The 22,036-nt window shown below is 38.3% G+C and overlaps 1 protein-coding gene across 1 annotated transcript; it reads right to left on the bottom strand.

The window, feature by feature from the left end:
* Positions 1-4,767: 4,767 nt before the first annotated feature.
* LOC120745416 (hemicentin-1) lies at positions 4,768-16,219 on the bottom strand. The gene is made up of 16 exons (XM_040050242.1): positions 14,920-16,219; positions 13,970-14,121; positions 13,093-13,246; positions 12,701-12,893; positions 12,165-12,259; positions 11,821-12,007; positions 11,471-11,568; positions 11,200-11,353; positions 10,998-11,116; positions 9,871-10,038; positions 9,348-9,461; positions 8,873-8,919; positions 8,505-8,619; positions 5,911-6,958; positions 5,647-5,801; positions 4,768-5,100 (listed from the first exon to the last, which is right to left on the bottom strand). Exons 1-16 carry the CDS (start codon positions 15,062-15,064, stop codon positions 5,033-5,035), a joined length of 3,012 nt encoding a protein of 1,003 aa, XP_039906176.1. The 5' UTR covers positions 15,065-16,219; the 3' UTR covers positions 4,768-5,032.
* Positions 16,220-22,036: the final 5,817 nt, after the last annotated feature.

The raw sequence follows: 22,036 nt of genomic DNA, 5'->3' as shown, positions 1-22,036 counted from the left end.
GAGATGTTTTTGTCGTAAAATGAAAATAGTACAATACGTACAATAAGGTGTTAAAGGTGCATAAAGGCTAAAAACAAGTCATTTTCATCTGTTGTTAGGTGGCTGCAGGCCAATGAGATGACATCATAATACAGCATGCATAATTCAACTTCTGTGAATACAAATTAAATGTTACTGTCACGAAATAATAATAGTATAAAGCATAAATGCTTAATACTGATCATTCTTCCTCATTGTTGATTGGCTGCGAGGCAACATTTTGATGTCATACTACCTGCAATAGATAAGAACCTTCAGGGGTCTTTTTGGATGTACTTTTGGTTACTCCAGTCCTGACCCTGTGGGATGAGTTAGCTATCAAAGACACACAGATTTTATTTATTATAACAAGATCAGAAAATATTTTGTTAACCAGTTTAAAAATCAATTTCACATATAAAAATCATGAATATTTTACAGGTTAAGCTATAAGGATCGAGGCTTGTTTTTAATCATCTTGGTTTGGCAGCTCCTTTGATCGCTGTTGAAAGTTATTGATTCTATAAAAAGTGCAGCATATATCTAAAGTCACTTTTTTGTATGGTTTTTCATATAAAATCATTGTTCACTACGAAGAGGGAAGAATTGAGGCTTGATTAGCACTGTGTTGCTGCTGCAAGGTGGCAGAGATCCTCAGTGGCCATTGTTGCAGAGCAAGACCAGAAAATTGCACCACACAGTCTGTCTCAAGAAGTTTCTTAACTGTGTTGAATCTGTTGACTTTGTGGATTTTGTGGAGAGTTCAGCTTGATTTTACAGAGAAACAAATATTCACTATCATATCAACATCTCTAACTAGTTAGGAATTACAGATTAACCCATGAGACTGTATTCTGGCATGCTCCACTTCAGAAGGACACTGCAATACAAACCAACAACAAAGCTGAATTTTAGTTATGAATAGTTCATATGAGTGGCTGTCCAACAGTTTGAGCTAACCTGTGTTATAGATATCAGACTACTCAGAGAAATCAACACATGGACACAGTAAGGACCATATTTAAGTTAATGTTGTCTCCCTATTCAGTTGTGGCTCTCTTCCCATTTTATTTTGTTGACTGTTCTTTTCTGTATCTTGTGCCTAGATTAGTTTCCTCCACAGTCATTATGTCAGTAATTCCCAGTTGAGTTCTCACCCATTTGAGATCCACTTGTCTTCCCTTTTCCTTTTTTTAAAAAAAATAATTTTTCGTCTTCTCCCTCATGCGCTTTATAATGTGTCTCTTCATTTTTTTAACAATGTATTTGCATGTTTTTCTTTTTCTGTTGCCCTTTAAGCATAATTTTTGACCTAAACAGTTCCAGATAAACTTTGAATGACTACTGTCTCCTTGCCGAAAGATATGAAAACAATATCATGGTGTGCAGAAAGCTTCTTGCTAGCATCTTGTCAGAGTGGACACACAGTGCATACAGGATATGGACTCATGAAGCACATGGTGACAGTTACAGCGTTTTAATAAAGTAATGCAACTAACATTTTAACAGCATGAAGGTGCTCCTCCAGTGTAACTATTTTTGGTGTACTGCCTACATGTTCACTGACATACCAGTTACCATCCTTTGGTTTCAAAAAGGTGTAACAGTCAACCTCAACATAATGATGAGTCATGAACCAAAACAGGTTTGCAGGACTGGATCACAAAAAAATTGCAAAGCATGTATCCTTGGCTGTTTAACAGAAAAAGACACAAATTACAGTATTTTTACTCAAGCTACCCTACATCCATTTAGGCCTGTAAAACAGATAAATTCATACTACATATACATTTTCTCTTTCACGGTTAAAGAACAAAACAAAACAAAACAACCTGACAGTAAACGTAGCCAATTAAGTATAACACATAAATTGTGCCCTAAAGCTAATAAATACATATATTAAGAAAAACAATGTGAATGCTAATACTGAATATTTGCTTCCTTAGTCAGCTGTTTTACATTCATTTTGGGAAATGTATTTGTATTCCTTGGCAAAAAGTGTGCATGAGGATTCCACTCATGCATCAAGTATGCAGCTAAAGCCAAGAAAACGTTAGCACTGTTTGGTTATGACAACTAGAAACTGGGAAATCTGCTAACACTTACCTCTACTCGTCAATATTTAACAGATTTAATCTAGGTGTGTTAAATCCTTGCACAAACATAAAAAACTGTTTTGCACAATTGCTATGAATAGCACCTGTGACACTGCACAGATGTGTAAGGTGAACTGATAAACTGGGGTTTCATCAGCAACTACTGATGATGGCACATCATTATCTATAGCAAGTTTAGCTGGCCTTTCTGCTGGTTCTAGTTTCATACTTAATGTCAAAGAGAACTGAGTTATTATAATGTGTTCTTTTGCAAATTACTCAGGTGTCATATTACTTTGTCTTTTGCTGCAACTTTCCTCACTTTGTCACTTGCGGCATTTTCACACCTATAGGTGTTTGACTCTGGTCTGCATCACTTTTTTTTCACATTTGTTTTTTTTTTTTTTCACACAGAAAAAATCTCTAAATGAACTCCAAGAGAAATATAATATTCTGCTTATCACCACTGGTGTAAAACACTCTTAAATGTGATTTGGATCAGCTAGACAGCCCGTTAGTAATCTATGCATTCCTATCTCCACACCATCAAGCTAGTCAAAACTTTGTTCCCATTTCACTTAATGTGTGCCAGCACTGAAGATGATTTGTCCTATAATGTAGCTATTTACACTGATGCAGCCTGGAAGCTGACTGATCATTCTCCTGGCTGTTAGCTAACGTGGGGCTAAAAAGAGGTGCAGTCACTGCTGAGGAGTTTGAAACTGAATTAATGTGAGTACTAGTCCCTACTGCCATTGGAGCAGTAGCTGCAGGGTAAAAATGGACATCAACAGCTACTGTGGTGAGGCCCACAGAGACGTTGTGAGACAGCAACAGTGGAGGGTTGCCATGTGAAATGCTGAGACTGTGGTGGATAGGTGCAACGCATGGCTCAGCACTCTGCAGTGTTAAAGAAGAGTGCACGCTTTCCTCCCGCCTGGATGGTGGTGATGGGGAAGGAGAACGGGAGATTAAGGGTGAGGGAGGAGGCAACGTGTCCTGGCATGGGCTTTGGTTGTCTCCTCTGTTACTGGTCCAATCCTCAGTACAGTGCACCTGAATGCTGGGCTGGGACAAACTGCACCCTTTCTCCTCCTCCAGAGAAGGATCAATCTGAAAGTAGAGAGGATTTGTTAATAATAACATAAGAGAAAAATGTTTAAAATGCATTGAAATCATTACACTGTTGCCACATTGTTATCTTTAAAGACAACTCTGATGATTGAGCATTTTATTACTATAAGGCTGTTGGTTTAGTCCTTGCATGTGCCAGTTTAAATTAAATGGAGACATCAGCACTGTTTTCAGTGCAGTACTTTTTTTTTATTATCTTAATGGTTTGTTCTTTTTATTAAACTGTGCAAACTGTGACCGTTTGTACACTTATATAGGGTTTTAGCTCCCCCTATAGGTTATATACTATGCCACAGTTGTTAGTTAAATAAACAAAGCTGGATATGCTGTTTTCATAACTAAATATAATAATTTCTAATATTTATCATTAACAGTGTGACCCATCCAACCATCCTCTTCCAGTTATCCAGGCTGGATGGAGTGGGTGGAAATGAGTTTCAGGGGTGATTTGTTACAGAAGGATCGCAGCAAGAGGCAGCAATCAGGTTTTTATCTTCTATGTAAAGCATATGTGCCATTTAAATAAAATTATCATTGCCAAGAGGGAAAGCACTGACAAAAAGACAAGAGGCAGAGCGAGAGGTGGTAGACGTGAAGATGCTCAAATTTTGACTGAGAGTTACCAGGACAAAATTAGAAATGAGTATATTGGAGGGATAGCTCAGGTTGACCAGTTTGGAGACAAAGTTAGAGAGGGTAGGGTGAGATAGTTTGGATATGTGCAGAGGAGGGATAGTCAATATAGCAAGCAAAATATGTTAGTATTTTATGTTAATATGGAGCTGCCAGGCAGGAAGAAAAGGGGAAGACCCTAGAGAAAATTCATGGAGGTAGTGAAAGAGGACATAAAGAAGGTTGGAGGATGTAAGGGATGGGCTGAGATAGAGGCAGATGATCTGCTGTGTTGACCGCCTAAGAAGTCCAAAGAAGAAGAAGAATCATCAGTGGTTGTTCTGGACCCTATCCCAGCTGTCACAGGGTGAGAGGTGGGGCACACCTTGGATAGGTCACTAGTCTATCTAGTCTATCAGAAGTCTATCAGAAGGCCGGAGAACATGCACACTCCAAGATCCACACAGAAAGGCTGTTGCTGTGGCTCAGTGGATTCAATCCCAGGACCTTCTTGCTGTGGGACAACTGTGTGCAACCATACTATTGGGTTGCCTCAATAAATTTGTAACTTTCTTAACTTCCCCTTAAACACGGATAAAAATGTCTGGATACATTTTTTTATGGTAAAGTGTTTCTGTGTTACCAGACCTTGGTGTCAAGAATAGGCTCAGGGTACGTCTCTACAGTGACTGAGTGGTTGTCCAGAGAGCGCTGGGTATCCTCTTGTAGTTCATCAAACGTGCGCTCCATCTGCACCGTAACCAGGCTGGGCCCTGGGGGTCTGGCTCTGGTTTCTGATGTGTTGGGGCTCTGTTCAATCACTGCAACACAGTCGTCATCTTCAAACGCTCTGCATAAGACATACAACACTTGGTATTAGAATGCAGAAAGATGGGTTGTGAAGGCTAATTTATTTTTCTATTCTTTTTTTTATTATTATTTATTTATTTTATTTTTCTATTCTGAGAAGTAGGGTACCTGTTTTCATACGTACGTCCTGCTGCTCGACGTTCAGCATGTCGTATGGGAACACCTAAATTCCTCTGAGCTGTCAAAGACATGTAATGTGGTTTTGACGTAATAATAAAAAGTAACATTTGGGTTAAAATGCTCTACATATGTGCTTTCTGGTAGAGTGACACAAGTGGATCAATTACCTGTTTAAAATAAAGCTAATTTAGCTTACCTTGGCAAAAAGATATAAGAGGTAACCAGACTGTGTTCAGTGTTAATAATTCATCTGAAAGCACATGTAGAGCTCAGTTATTATTATGTTATATCATTTTTGTTTGAGCCAAGTATATATGGAAAACCTGCAGTTCTTTAAATGGCCACTTGAGGGTGGCTCTTTAAGCGAGTTAATTCATAAACAAGTCAATGTTAAAATGCCCAATGTATTCAAAGTCAAAATACAAATGTTCATTTCCTAAGTAAATTTAAACTATAAACTAAATTATAGTTTAATTTTACTAGCCAAACCTAGCACTCTAATACACAGTTAATTACAACTTGTTACACTAGCACCTCACTTGCTAGCCAGTGCAGTGTTGGTTAATAACTTTCTATCAATTCCATCAAGATCCATCCTCTTTCACTTATCCAATTCAGGGTCGAGGGTGGGCTGGAGTCTATCCCAGCTACCATAGGGTGAGAGGTGGGGTACTCCCTGGACAGATCACCAGACTGTCGCAGCCTCACCACCCCAATCATTTCGATTTTGCCAAAATATGGTCATGATTTTAGGAAAACCAAGACACTAGCATTTCATGCAGGGCGGATTGCTGACCTGCTCGGCTTGTTGGTGCGGGTTCATTCTTTTGTACCACAGAATAGAAGGTAACAGTGATAAAGATGAAAGCCAAAGATACACCCACTCCCACCACAATGGGGATGTCATGTTTTTCCAGCACAGGCAGCCATGATGGTGATTGCTGCTTCACTCTGAAATGGAGAAGATAGTGACTTATTGATGTTTTATTACTTTTGTTCCCTAAATGTAATAAACTCAGGTGAAATATTTATCAATCTATCATATTTTTATTTTGCCTACCTGGGATCATTGCTAGTCATGGGTGACTGGGAAGTGTTCCTTTTCAACCAGTCTGTGAGCTCTGGCTGAACTGGATGACTTTCATGAGTAGTATTCAGCCAATGTGACCTGTTGACCTGTTGGACTACCTCAGCGTCTAACAATGAAGGATGGAGTGACTGATCTGAAGGGCGGATGGTGGAGAATGGAAGCTGTGAATTTTGTGTTGGAGATGATTCAGGTTGGGTTTGAGAAAGTTTGGAACTGGCTGAAGGTGTTGTTGTTGAAAGATGAATTTCGGATATTGGAGGCGTGGGGATTAAAGAAGATGGAAGTTCTGTTGAAGGCAGATTATACTGAATTGTAGAAAGCTCAAGATGAAACTTTGGTAAAAAACTTAAGGTAGAGGAGTGTTGAGGATCAGTTTGAGTTGTTTGTGAGAGGGTTGGTGAAGGTTGCAAAGGCTGAAATGATGATGTTTTGTAGGCAACTGTCAGGGTGACTGAATCGGAGTGTCTCATCTTAGCGTGGGTAACAGGATTTGGTGTTGGAGTTGTCATGAAGGGGTCCGATTTTAGAAAGCCAAAAGGTCCAGTAGCACGTAGCTGAGATGGTTGCTGAGTTACTGATGTCTCTGCAATTTGATTAACTTGAGGCACAGAATGGTCCTGAGAACTTGGCACTATAAACAACTTGTTACTGGCTGAATGCTGAAATTTTGATGGCATTTGTCTCAAATGGGATCGACTTTCACTGAATGGATGCTGAAGGGTTTCGACCAACACTCCACTGGTTACTTCAGGTGCCAGGCTCTGTGTTGCAGCTGGTTCACTGTGTGAAATAAAATGTGGTTTAATGGTCATTGGTACTTGGGTGTGTAGAGCTTCTGATTGGCGGTTCAGGTGAAGAGGAGGCTTGATCTGACTGAGTAACGACTGGGTAGAATTGGTTGTTGGCTGTTTCAAATGGTGATGTAAAACATGGGCAAGGGTCCTCAATGGCATATCTAGCTCAGCCCCGGCTTTTCTTAAAAATGTTGGAAGTGTAGTTGCACTGACTGGGTTGGTACCTGTAAATATTAAAAAAAGAGTTTATGCTTTATTTTCTTTAATATATCCTAAACAATTTTATGTTGTGTGTTATTATTATGTGTCATTCAGAGGGAAAAAAAATCTGATTTCATCTGAAGGGATCCAGCCATACATTTTGTAAGCAGTTCGATTAGTAACGTGCGCACCAGAATAATGCCTCTCATAATTGTTGCTTTACATTTATATTTGCTAATATTTCTTGTAACTGAATCATAAAGTAGCATTAACATAGACACAAAAATATGATTTATTACTTTTTTAAACAAAATATTTCCATGTCAATTTTGAAATCTGAGCAGAAAAAACTCCAGCAGCTCTTATAGCAGGATTATTTGGCATTTAGCATTTTTTTTTAGCTTTTGGATGTCCTGACACATCTTTTTTGTCTTGTGGCAATGGTAACAGACACAAAATTGAAATGATACCTTTATCCTGGAAAGTTTGTGAGAACTTCTGGTTACCCAACTTCTAACTCTACCATCGCCTGATTCCGATACACCATACCGTACAGCAATTAAACTGGAAAAGCCACTGAAGCGGCTCAGACCAGGCCTGAATAATAGATATTACAAAAATGTATATATTGCACGTTTGCTTCTTCCTCTGATGTTAGACTAAAGGCAGACAATTGTTTTGTATAACTCTTTAAGTCCCAGCTTTAAGTCACACAGATCTTGACTCTTTGGCAACCACAGGTTGCTATGGAAAATTCAATATTCTTGACCAGTTGGTAAGTGGTTGCGCCAAAAAACCTCCTTGTGATCACTTTGGTCACTAGCAGATTGCTGCTTTCACCCATAGTTTTTTGAAAAGCTTTAGGGTCAAAGCTGTGCCTTACAGCTCCAACCAGCACGTTTCAAAAGAGGATACTTTTATTTTCAATTCAGTTCAGTTCAATTCAATTCAATTTTATTTGCATTGCACCAAATCACAACTACAGTTGCCTCAAGGCGCTCTATGTTGTAAGGTAGACCCTACAATAATATATACAGAGAAAAATCCAACAATCATATGACCCCCTATGAGCAAGCACTTTGGAGACAGTGGGAAGGAAAAACTCCCTTATAACAGGAAGTAACCTCCATTTGTGTCACACTGTTTCAGTACTGCTTGGTGAGTGTTGGTGAAAAAGTTGGTGTCTCCCATGCAAACTGCAGCTGACCACAGCAATCTGCTGGCAACCAAAGTAATTGCAACAAGGTTTTCATTGCGGATCTGAATCCCTCTTTGTGACCAATTTTACCTAGCAACTGCCAGCAACCACTAAAAACTTCCAAAAACCACTCACCAGCTGATCTGGGAATACACATTTTTCCTTAGTGACCTGTGGTTGCCAGGGGTAGTCACTGACTGGTCTCTAGGCCTGTATGACTGAGACCTTACCACTGCTTTCAGCCATATTAATTTTACCTTATAACCTTATAGCACCGTGTTTTAGCCTGTTAACTTGTAACTATATATTTGTTATGTTGAATAACCTACACAACGCATGACTGGAGCTAAGTATTTTTTTTAAATACATACATGTTGTCTCATTATGCTTTTCCTGTACATGTGGATAACGTGTTGTTTTAAAGCGCTGCTCGGCTACTGAGTCGCTCCACTTGGAAGCTGGACGTTGTTCATTATCGCTGGTGCTCTAAAAAATATTCAAAACACTGATTATTTTCAGAGGAGACACATTTGACACAGTCAAAAACGAATAAGTCCATACACCAAATAATAAACAGGGGTAAACAATGCATGACCATCACATGATCTGTGTGAAAAAATGCACTTAGAGAATTTGCAGCTTCTACACTGGAACTGCTTATGAAAATAAAACCAAGGTCTAGCAAAATGATTTGAGAACAAAATACATAAGCAAAGACTTCCACATCCTCAATACTCACAGCAGACAAAACCAGTCTTGTCCGTCTCCCTCTATCAGAAGGTCGATCTTCAGCATAAGACAAAGGATGACATTAAAGAGAATCAACAAGCAAATGAAACTTGGGTATATGGGGTCAAAGAAGTATTTTGTTGTTTAAGTATGCACTGAACTTCACCCACTCTAAATGACCAGAAGACAGTTGCGAATTCCCCTGAGAGAAGTATCTGAGTGACCCACATTTATTATACTGATCCAAACATACACTGATAGTCATGAAAAACATCTCAATGTCCTGAAAAAACTAGTCTGACCCCTCACAAAGCCTTGATCTCAACACATTGGAGTCTGTCACTTCAATTAAATTGCCAAATTGTTCATACATTTTACATCTTCAGTTTTGTTCATAGAGCTTTACCATTGCATACCAAATGCAGGTATGATTTTAGTAATATTGCCACTGAGAAGAAATAACACGAGGTGGTAAATCAACACACCTGTGATGATGAGGATCATCCGTTTCTGATGTCGTCCTGCTCGGTTCTCAGCAGTGCAGTAATACTCTCCTGCATCAGAGTACTGCACACTGGAAATATGCAGGGACCCATCTTCTGCAGGCCAGAAGACAAAACATTATAAAACACAAAGAGCTGAGATCTCACATACCGTTTAGAAATTAGAAAAAAAAATTCCTGTATACTTCCATCTCTGCCGAGAATGCTACTTATTTTATATGCTGAAAACAACTCCAAATGATGGAGCTGGTGATTAAAAATAAATGCTGAGAAAGTTCAAGCTGCAGCAACACTTGTGGTATATATAACAACTCTACTGCTTGACTGGATCTGTGGCCTTAATCAGGGTCATCAAGCAATAAAGTTGTTCTATGTGTTACATTAACTTATTCAGATTTTATTTTCTTCTACATACCTATGAAGTAGGGGATGTTGTGCCTGAAACGGTTACTCTGTTTTCATGATGAAAAGTAATGCAGAATGACTCCAGACAAACTAGACTCACCATCTATGTGTCTGCCTTCGGTGGTACTGATAGGGGACTGTGGCTCTGTTCTGCCCCTCGTCCAGGTGTATGTGATAGGGAGAATCCCCATTGCTCTGCAGGGCAGGACCACTAAAGTCCCAATCGTGTAGGTCACCTGATCTTTAAAGACCACTATTAAAGGGCTCACTGGCCCAAGCAGAGGGGAAAATTGAAAAGACAATATCAAAAAAGTCACATAAAGCTCATAGATCATAGAAGTGCCTTAAAGAAATAACACATACAAGAACTGTTCCCCTATAAAGATTTTAGTAACTATGTAAAATTTTGAGGACACGGTATGTTCTGCTACCTGGACTATGACTCTTTAGAATTAGTTTATGAAACTAGCAATGTGTGCAGATGGCAAATAAAATGACAATTTCATTCAAATGGTCTGTTACTTTGATCACATTTGCATGTCCTTTAATTTCAAATTTGTAAGACGTTTGTACTACACAAGAAGAATTTCTCAGTTTCTTTCCTGTGTATAATTCAGTTCTTTTAGAAGGACCTTGGTTGCGAGCATGTACTTTTCTATAATAGCAACAGGTTTTTTCGTTTCTTTTCTTTAATGCATTTCAGCTTAATACCTATTAGATAATTATTCATAATCTTTCATTTTTGCAGCCTAGTTTTCCTGCACTCTCAAAACAACACAGTACAGCTGACATGTTAAAATGAATGATCACACACACTTGTTGATCTGCCAATGAGGACCACGCCCATGCTTTGATAATATTATGTACACTATATGAAGATACCTTATAGGGAATTACAAATTCACTGCAACTTAAAAGCAATATTAAATAGGAGCATAAAGCAGAGGGACAACAATCCCTTTGCCTTCCAGGCTAGGGTTTGCTTTATTTAGTACACTTATCAGTGGGTCAGACCAAACTCATATCTAAATCCTCACCTTCATTATGATCTAAAAGGTTTGCATTAACAAGAACATGCCTGTCGTCATACCTAGTATTGAACCAACCACAACATCTAAAGTGTATAAATGCTTAGTAAGTATCAGGGACATGCTCCTGACTTGACTTTGACTGGTCTATTGATCTGAGGAGTAAATACATTGCAAAACAGCAAGGTTTAAAATTTACCAGCAACTCTCAGGAGTGCTGTGCCATGGCTTTGTCCCAGTGTGTTGGATGCCTCGCACACATACACCCCCTCATCGTAGCTCCGGACTGACTGGATGTAGAGAGTGGCATTTCTCTGTCTGAACAGGAAACATGAAAGCTGCCATATATTATGAACTGCTTGTGTACAAAATTTTCAAAAAGTCAGAACACTGTAACTTACCCCAATGCAATTTTGCCTCCTGTCTGCTTGGTGTGGCCTCTTTTCATCCAGCTGATGGACGGTAAAGGGTGGCCAGACACCTGACATTCCAGCACCACCTGAGCACCCAAAGGCACCGTCAATACCTGGGGCCATAGCTTGACGGATGGAGGGGCTGCCAGGAAGGGAAAGCACTGTCTGGAATATTATTATGCACCTATACATATATATATATATATATGTATATATACATTTCCAGTGAGATAGTAGGGAGGGCTGCCAGATGTCATACCCAAAACAGTGAGTGTTGCTCGTCTCGAGGTAAGAAATCTTTGAAGATGGGTGTTTGAGGCCCTGCAGAAGTAGCTGCCACTATCGTGCTCCTGCACACTACAGAGAAAATTATGAAAAGGGTCAGCAGAGCTTTTAAAAACAAAAATCAGCTGCCTGGAGCTGTATTTACAGGCACAATTTTATAACTCTATGACTTCATGTTAAGCTCTAAACATACCGTAAACAATGCAAATTAACTAAAGTAAAACATTTACAAGTTTTGGCCCAACCAGTTTTAATTTATACACAATTCTTGTGTTATATTTAATTTATCTAATCATATAGTAATGAGGCATGAACAATAAAGACCTGTGGATGAAGAGGTCTCCATTGGGCAGCATTGTTACATTTTCAGTGGGAGTGAGAAGCCGGTTGTTTTTAAACCAGGACACCTGCGCTGCTGGTTTGCTGTACGGAGGCCTACAGGTTACCGTAACATTTTTGCCGCTCTTCACCGTTAGATTTGTGGGCTGCTGCACAAAACTCCAGTCCATTTCTGTAAACACAAAATGTAAATCACTAATAAGTTTGGACATCTGCTCTTATTGGATTTTGCTGATTTTTACAGCATGGAATCTGCTGAAGCAGAAACCTAAACGGTTTTAACAAGGCAGTTCACTTGCTTGAGTTAAACAGTTCAGAGTTTACAATACCAGCTGGAAGTAGGAAGGCTGGCTGCGACCTGATTGTCTCTTTCTGGTTTGATGCTTCACAGTGATATGAGCCCTCATGCTCCTTGCTCACATTTCTGGAGAAGACAAACACAAAAAATATTTTAAATGTAATTTTAACATTTAGGGATTCTTTTTGATTTTGTTTGCTTTTTTTTTTCTTCTTAGACTCATGTGCAGCCAGTTTAGAAACACTAATTAATATTTGAACTGTGGGAGGAAGCCAGAGTTCCTGGAGGGAATCCCCCAGTGGCAGATTCAAACACAACAGTCTTGTTGTGAGGCAACCCTGCAGGGAATACAGAATATTTACAGAAATGTCTTCTTTCTCTAAAACACCCAGTCTTTATCCTTCCTCTTTAGCCTTCCTTCTTTTATGCACCAGTAAGAACCAGAAACTATTATATTTGTACCAGAAGAAAAAAGACAAAATCTTTGACTGTATCATCAACTGTCAACCACAGTTGGAGTTAAACAATAAAGAATTAATATTCCTGTTCTGCCATGCAGTGTTGGACCTGAATGTGAGCAGCTGTCCATTGTTTTGGAGGCTGAACGAGCCGGAGCAGTTCATCAGGAGGCACCCGTCTTTGAACCAGTGCACCATGGGAACAGGGAAGCCGAGAACACTGCAGTGCATGGAGACTTCAGTTCCTATAGCAACAGTGATGTTGTCAGGGCCCTGGATGAACTGCAGCCTCCGAGGGACCCCTGCAAGGCGGACAGTCACAGTAAGATACTAACCCTCTGCAAACACACACAAGTATGATAAATTAGTGTAGTTTTTTTTTTTTAAATTAAAGCAGTATTTTTGTTAAAACCAGAGAGCTCAGGATTTATATTTAATAAACTCTCCTGGATCAGCTGCAATTTGAAAATTTGTCAATGTGAATTAAAGAAAAAGCCTCACCCTGCACAGTAAGTCTGGCTTGTCTGCTCTTCTTGCTGATGTTCAGTGAAGGATTGTGTGTGACACAAACGTAAACCCCTTCATCTTCTAATGTTACGTTGAAAAGATGAAGAGTGCCTGACGTTTTCTTCTGGTGTCCACCTCCATATTCACCCTGAGCAGGATGACACATACAGTATGGAAAATATGTCCAATATCAAAGTTAAAAGAAACAACGTGTATTTTTCTGTTTTATTTTTGCCCTGAGTGAAATAAAAAGTGTTTTTTCTCATGAGGCTTTCAGAGTCTCCTTGAGGTTTGTGAGTTCTTCAAATCAATTTCTATTTGTAAGGTTGCCCAGCATTTAAGTCAGCACTGTGTTCTGTGTACAAGCTCTGCAGACAGAAAATTTTGCACCTACAAAAAAATTGCTATAGCAGTTTCAGTAAATGCTGTTTAAAAAAAAAGAAAAAGAAAAATCAGGGTAATCAAACTCCTAATCAATTCATTTTTTTTATATAATGAAGACGCCCAAGAGAGAAACTACAGCCTGATCTGATTACAGTAGTTTCCAGCAGTGCAGGTGGATGCCGTACACATGAAATTTATGTCCAACCATCAAGTTGAGGCTCAAACCATGGCTTTAAAATTCACAAGAAAACTGTTAAAAACATGAAATTGAGAATGAAATTGGCCTTTCTTTAGCCTGGATTTCTCTAAACTGCAGAAGAAATGCAAAGTGTAAAAACTGTTCTCCATGCTATGCCTGATTATTGTCTTGGAGTCTAATGGAGACTGTTACTACATTAATATCTACCAGATATATTTACTGCTTTTTGTCCTACTCTGCAAGAAAGTCGTCTTTGATGCCCTTCTAAAATCTGAAGTTGTTTTTTACCTGAATCTGTCTACCTCTTGTGACCACCTTTCCATCTTTGAGCCATGTGATGCTTGCAGGAGGTGAACTCTCCCCTGATACACACCGGAGGAAAACTCCCTCTCCTTCTCTGACTGTCTGGTCCTGCGGACTGAAGAAAACTTCCTCCAAACCTGGAACACACACAGTGTATCCATTCAGTGTGCTTTGAATATGTTACTCAATATTTTATCCAGCACTAGTGGAAGTATTCAAAATATTTACTTAAGTAAAAGTATTGATATCACAGATATGGTCAGGTGAATGTTAAACTAAAACTGTTAAGCCTTACACTGTATCATCAGTTTGATATAAATGATGTGTCCATGTTGTTTTGCAGGGGACTCCAACTAATGGTTATTTTCTTACATGAATAGTAATAAATTGCTAATTTGCTGATATATTTCTTCAATCAGCAAATACAGATGATAAAATGTGAGCAACTTATCAATTTTACCCACAGCTGATAGTATCACTGTTGCTGAACCAGAAGTTAAAGCTTTAGTTTATTAGTAATTTCAATATTTGAACAGGATGGTAAAGGCATCTTCTTTAAAAAACCGGAACTATTAGTACTAGTAGTAGTAGTTTTATTATTAGTATATACATTTAAGAGTATATTCTCATGAGAGAATATGTCAGTTGCATGATTGTTTCCTGTTTTGTTTAAAAGTTTAAAAGTCATTATAAATGTAGTGTAATAAAACATACAAATAATCCTCTGGAAGAAGAATAAGTGTAAAGTGCCATAACAGGCTACAGCACAAGTACATCTAAGCTTTACTTAAGCACAGTGCTACCACATTTCAACATTTTAATAAAAAATATTTGTCATTTTTTTAATTTAGTGGCATTTTTATTGACCAACAACCCTTCTTTTGACTTTATCTCGTGGCCAAACTCAATAAAAACAAAAGAGTAGATGGACTCACCAAACTGGGATGAGACTGCCAAGCCAGACAGGATGAGTAAGCAAAGATGGGAAGTCATCTGTGGGAGCAAACAGATGGAGACACACACTTGCATCCTATTGCCGAGCTCCATGGGAGCCACTCGGAGACCATCCTGCAGCTTCATCCATGGTGTCAGCTGGAAGAGTGTGCACACATAAAGGAGCTCTTATTTCTCTTTACTTACTATCACTGATGGAGACTGCACATTTACTGGCAGCACTGAGGTGTGTGATCTTCATTTGGCAACGGACACGCTAAAAAGGATCTTCAAAGCATCTCTGCAGCAGAGGCGATGCATGCTGTGTATCGCGAACTGCAAAGGGTTAAGTTTAAGGAGGAGACAAAAGCAAAACGTGACTATAAACGGTTATGTTGTTCTGAAGGGGTTTTTATCAGCTCTATAGTGCTGTTGTTAAGCTACATGCAGACACACAAGAAAGCAATCAAATAGGTTTTTATAACACAAAGTTATCAACCAGTAAAAAAAATTTGGGGGGATGAGGGATGAGGTTCAGTTTGGATAAATATACTGACAGCAAAACTGAGTAAACCTATCAGTTATATTAACATGGTGTAACTTTTATATTAATGTTGTCCTTTTGATTTAGTATTAAAATAATGACCCATTGTTAGACACAGTGGGTTAGCTCATACCCAAGACATCACTTACCATTAACAGGCAGTAGTACATAGCATCATATACTTCCAACTTTTAAATAACCAGAATATTTATTCATATTTTAAGGCAGTAATTCTCAGATTTTAAGTGTTCAATCTGATGTAAAAATATATGATAGTGTTCCAGAGATTCTCCACAGTGATATGACTTTTATTTTCATACACTACACACCACAGAGACTGAACCTGGTGTTGCATAGAACCATTTCTCATCAGTTTCCAGTAAATATATTCAGCAGATTAATTTAAAATCCCTCCCTCTCTCCCTCTCTTTCTGTTAACAGCCTCCCCCCCCTTTCCCCCTCTGCTTCATTCCTATTTTGGTTGTGAGTCTGTGGTGCCGCAGTGAGCTCAGCTTTGTCCTCTTTAGTCCCTTGAATGGGCCCAGCCACTTTATAGAGCTCGCACCGTGGCCCTCCACTCAATGAAAGTGACATGAAAAGAGGCTGCGGAGCTTTGTACTGTAAAGATCAGTTATTGGTCCCTGCGAGGACAGCTACCCGTCTGATCGTATAGGCTTTCATGATCCTCAGTATGGCCATGTAAGGGCTCACCCTTTATTATTTGAATGTGATGATGAAGTTCCACGAGTGAACAATTATAGTATATAGTTAAAGCCAGACAGTGGCAAAGTCAAAAAGCTAATAATGGATACATTTATTAGTATTTTGGGAATGATTTTTTAACACAACCTCTGTATATAAAAAGCAGACTGCTCATGAATATATTTTAAAAAAAATCAGAAAATACATTTAAAAAAATACAAATGATTAAGCGGAGCTTGATGTCTGGTCTACTGCCATTAAATTATTGCCGAAGAGTGAGCCATAAGAAAACCAAACGGCGAACAAGCATCAGGAAGCAACTAACTTGAAATAAAAATCAAAACAGTTCTATGATAATATTGACAGTGCCCGATTTTGCAAAATTGTCAAGAACACAACGCAATGAAAAAGTAGCAGATGAGACATTGGAGAGAGTTCACAGAAAATCGTATTCTAGGATTTTTCCTAGAATCACCAAAAAAGAAGACTCAGCAACAATGTTTCTTTCCACAATTCCTGATGTAGCTGCACAAAATAATAGTTCTAAGCAGATGGATTGGTCTACGTATTTCAGAAACTGTTGAACTCCCACACAACCATCTCTAGGGTTTTCAGAGAAAAAAGAGAAAATATCCAATGAGCAGCAGTTGCTTGGGTAAAAATGCCTTTTTGATGCCAGAAGTCAGAGCAGAATGGCCAGACTGCTTGACGCTGATAGTAAGACAATAGTGACTCAAATAACCACTTACTGTAAAATGACAGGATGCAGAAGAGCATCTCTGAACGCACAACACAGGAAAACGCACAACAGGAAAATGACGGTACAATTTATTCGAGCTATCCAAATTTGGACAATAGAAGATTATCCTGACCTGATGAATCTCATTTTCTTCTGTGACATTTGGATGGTAGGGACAGAATTTGGGATAAGAAATATGAAAGCCTTGTATCAACAGTTCAGGCTGGTAGTGTAATGGCGTGGGGGAGATTTCCTGGCGCACAAACTGAGCATCGTTCAAACACCACAGCCTGTCTGAGAATTGTTACTGACCATGTCTGAAAGCAGCCATGTTTAACACACCATGTCACAAAACTCAAATCATTTAAAAACTGCTTTGAACATGACATTGACTCACTGTACTCAAATGGCCTGCACAGTAGATTCAAGATTCAAGAAGTAATTGTATCTGGAACCTACAGAGCACCCTTGGAATGAATCGAGGGTGAATCAATGAATGAATCAATCTACATCAGCATGTTTAAGGAATGTTTCCAAACCCCTCATTGAATCTGTGCAACAAAGAGTTAAGGCTGCTCTAAAGCCAAAAGGGATGTGACCCTGTATGAGCAAAATGTACCTAATAAAGTAGTCAGTGAGCTTATTTTTACGAACTGATCCACCAACCGCAAAAAAAGAGGAAAAAAAAAACGGGAAGCTAGCAATTGCAGTTCAGCTTTGTGCCACAGACTTACTTTCCCGTTTCTTAGAAAGAAAACTGAAACTAAGTGAAACTGCTCAGCAGTAAGTAACCAGGCGAGTGCTTTCTGGTTCCATTACACTCTACAGTTGAGATCTCCATACTGGACAATTTAAACCAAAAGCGGTGTGAATGGACGAACAGAACTACATGCCAAAAAAAAGAAGAAAAAAAAACTATCAGTAAATTTAGTTTTATAATTATCACCTCAATTGCTTCTGAAGAACAAAAGAAATCACCAGTGATGATGTGCTTAAAGCAATGACAAAACAGACATTAGTACATTAGCCATCACTGCTGGTGAGTTCAGCAGGGCTACGGGCTGCTTATACTCACATAATGCTAAGAGCCCGGGGGTGTGTATTTGTTTGACTCACAAGGCTCACAATAGATCATTTACACTGTTTAGCATGTCATTAAGATGTTTCTAGCCCACACACTCACTTGTAAGCTTCCTTTCTACAGACAACATTTGGCACAAACACTGAATTTCTGTCACCACCACTGAGTGACACCAGAGTGAGATTTTTGGCCCCGCACTGTGTGGCACTACATAGAAACATTAATGATCCAGGTGATGATGTAGCAGTCAGTTCACGGTTGGTAAAATAAGATGTTATAGCTCAGGTTTGTATGAGGAGCTGTGACTGTAGTATGGTTTTAAATGGACATAAGTTAAATCACATGATCAGCTTCCAAGATGATAACTTTTGCTCATCTTTTAACAGTAATTCACATGTTCTGAGACATACAAGCAATACACAAACAGCTTTGCATTGTTTATGAAAAGCAACAATTACATATTACATGTAATAAATACAGTAGATTTAATATGATACCATGAGTTAATTCACCATTCCTACTTTTTTTATTGTTATGATTCAATTTATTTTATTACCTGCTTCCTACAGCTCATCTTTTTCTTTGCTTATTGACACTTAAGACCGTGCCTTCAGTAGATATACAATAGACATACAAATTCAGGACCTGTTGTGCAGCACAAGCACTTTCAGAAACTACAAAATTGCAGCTTTTAATGTGCTTTGATATTAAAAGCTAGTTTGATAGTTTAAAGTTGTAAAAAAAAATAAACCTCGGATACCCACACATGCTGTTTTCACAAGATTTCTATTAAAATGTATCCACCACAGGGTTAATGAAAGCTCATATAGAGAACTGATACTTACTCTAGAACAATTTTCTCTGCGCTGGTGCCCATTAATTTGCTCTCAGTCAGTTTCTGTGTGCCTCTGCTCTTTTCTCTCCTGATGCATTTGCTGAGCTTCAAGCTGGGAGTGAACAGCAAGCAACAGCTCACATATTCTGGACACCCTCCACACCCACTTAACACACACAATCTGGCACACACACACACATACTCTGTGTTCTAATTCAACGCCATCAGCTATAATGAGACAAAAACCCCAGTTATTTAAATTATTAGTATGATCATAAAATGACACTAGTGCAAGGAACAATGTCAAGCAAAAATATCCACACATTATAAAAAAATAGTAGCTATGGTATTAAAACAGATGGATAGATTTAAAGACTTTGTATGAGTAGAGCACAAGTAAAAGTTTTTCCACTATAATATGCTGTCGATTCCCAAATAAGCTTAAATACTCTATATCTCTGTTCTTCCATTTCTTCTTTCAGCTGCTCTCTTTAAGAGTCACTACATTGGATTATCTGCCTCCATCTCACCCTGTCACTTGCATCGTCTTTGCTCACACCAACCCTCTGCATGTTCTCCTTCTCTCCATCCATTAAATTTTCTTCCTGCCTGGTAGCTCCATAATTCACATCATTTGTCCAATATATCTACTATTCCTCCTCCTCTAAACCATTTCAACCTCACTTCTCCAACTTTGTCTTCAAAACACTTCAAAGAGAATTGAAGTGATAAAACATCAGTTGCAACTATAAAGGTTTGACTTCTTATACCAGTGTCTGTATAATACAGCGACTGATTCTAATGAATGAACACCTTGCTTCACATGTGGCTACCATCCACACCAAATACCAGGAGCGATGCAGAAAGAGGTCAATGATTCACTAAAGCTACTTCAGCGGGACTCCGCAGTAGCTAATCTCCTCCTTAGATTAACTAGGGGCCTTTCACTTGTTTTGTAAATGTGTAAATCACTTCTCAGATACCTGCTGAAATCAGCTTGCTGCTGTCTGAGTTTTGAGCATTGCTGGCACAATGTTGTCTAAGCTGACGTCACAGCAACCCTTAATAAAGAGCACAATTTAGCTCGTTTAACATGCAAGAGGTGGTTGAACTGCTCCCTCTTAAATGTAGGTTAATGGGAATGATAATGACTGTTGCAACAGAATGCAATCAACCTATGTAGAGGATCTGAGTACTTAGGAAAGAATTCTCTTTGATTTTAGTCAACCATATATTATATGTAAAAAATGGCTTTAAAATGATTAGTTCTGCCATTTGGTGAGACATGCTCAGATTGTTTGATGGACTCAAGATTTAAAGACAAATTTTGGAGCTGAAAGGAATTGAGTCCTAACTATGTGTGGAATCCCTTGAATTTGCCTGATGTTTTTAGTGGTATATGTCAGGAAATGCATTTTCATCACCCTTAGCTTTAAATTTGGTGCTAATTAGCATGCTAACAGGCCAAACTAGGGTGGTGAACAGCTAAACCTCAAACTTAAAAGAATAAGTAGCCTGAAAGGATACTTATGTCTTAAGAGTTGCTAACATAGCTTTAGACTATTAATGTTGCCTAATCCACAAAGTGACCAATATTTTATATTAAAAAAGGAGAACAACACAGAAACTGTCCATATGGTGGCTTCTGTCTCATTTATTCACAAGGACATGTCTACAGCCAAATACTGGGTCCAGATGAAGTCCTTGCAAATGTAAATTGGCAATCCATTCAGCATAATCAAATGGAAATGAAAGTACAAATGCACCGATTTATAATCTATGCAGGAGGGGTCATTTTAATTAAGCAGACAAAGCAGACGTAGCGGGTGAAATGTAACACTGTTGGATTCAGGACAACATCAAACACATAAATCCACCAAAGACTCTCATAGTCCCAGTTTTCCCACTGTGGCAGAACTGTGTTTAATGTAGATTCTAAAAGACACTCTGACTTTGCTCAACACTGAGCAAAAATGTTGATAACAGTTGAAGTGATGACATATTGATACATGAGCTATTGACTTAAGTATTGTATATATTGTATTTCCTTAGGACTGAAGGATGATGGATTTCTTCTTTCCAAACTGCATGTCTGCACAAACAAGATATAGAATTTGCATTGTATACATACTAATTCTAATATTTTTTTAATATATTTTTTACATTTAGTACAACTATAGAACATCACATTACATCTCACAACACATATTACCTGCATAATAAACCATATTGTTTCAGTGCATAAGTTACTGTTTTGCAAAACACAAAAGGGCACAATAGCACAAACAAATGACAATTAGATTTGCAAGAAAATAAATACCACTCATTGCAGGGGATTGTATCTAGTCTAAAATGTTATCCAAACAAATTTCCACATCATTCTTAAGTAATTTTCTGTTTATAAACACAATAAATATACCAATAAATAAATACAACCTGTGCAGTACCCTTTCTCTGCTTCTATATAAAAATACAGGAGGATGAAATATGACCTTAAAACTAAAATCTTTAGATTTATCTAAGGCCAAAAGGGGTGTGACCCAGTAGATAGATCTAAAATTAGATCTATCAAAATTTATCTTATCATTTTTATGCTACTTTAACTGTGTTACCATGGTATCCCTTTTTTCGTCATTTGACTTTTGTTTTGGTCGTTAAAGCCTGAGCTGAGTAAATCTGCAGATGTGTGTAGGTTGTTGAATAAGATGGTCATTTGTCCATTCATCTTAGTACAAGGTATTCATATATATCCTCAAGGGCTACCTTTATTTCATTTATGTCCAATTTTAGATCTGAAAGCCAAGTTATTAAAGAATATTTGATGCAAAATTATCTCACAGAAGATGATGTCTTTTATTATCAAACATCTTGACTGTGATCCAGAGTTTCATTAGAGTGAAAAACAGAGGAAATTAAATCACACAGAGCTACAAGATGAATCCCATGTTTATTTTTAACTGATCATTTTACATCAGAATTAATCAGATAACATGAAGAGAAAAACATTTACTGAAGAGGTAAAAGTCAATCTGATTTTTGATCCTGAACTTTAATGTAGGACAATTTTCTTATTATAAGGTGTCATATCTGTGTGAAAGTTTAATATGTTTGTTGGGTTGTTGGTCAAAGTCATGACAGCAGTGCCAGAAACATAACAGGTGAGAGGAGGAGGAAAACCGGAGTGATGAAGATGTGATCCACTGCATCGTGGAGCTCGT

Source organism: Simochromis diagramma, unplaced genomic scaffold (assembly GCF_900408965.1).
Source record: "Simochromis diagramma unplaced genomic scaffold, fSimDia1.1 OVJJ01000131.1, whole genome shotgun sequence".
Classification (NCBI taxonomy): Eukaryota; Metazoa; Chordata; class Actinopteri; order Cichliformes; family Cichlidae; genus Simochromis; species Simochromis diagramma.
Note: the sequence above shows the minus strand (reverse complement) of the source record. Positions and strands in the feature narration are given on the sequence as shown.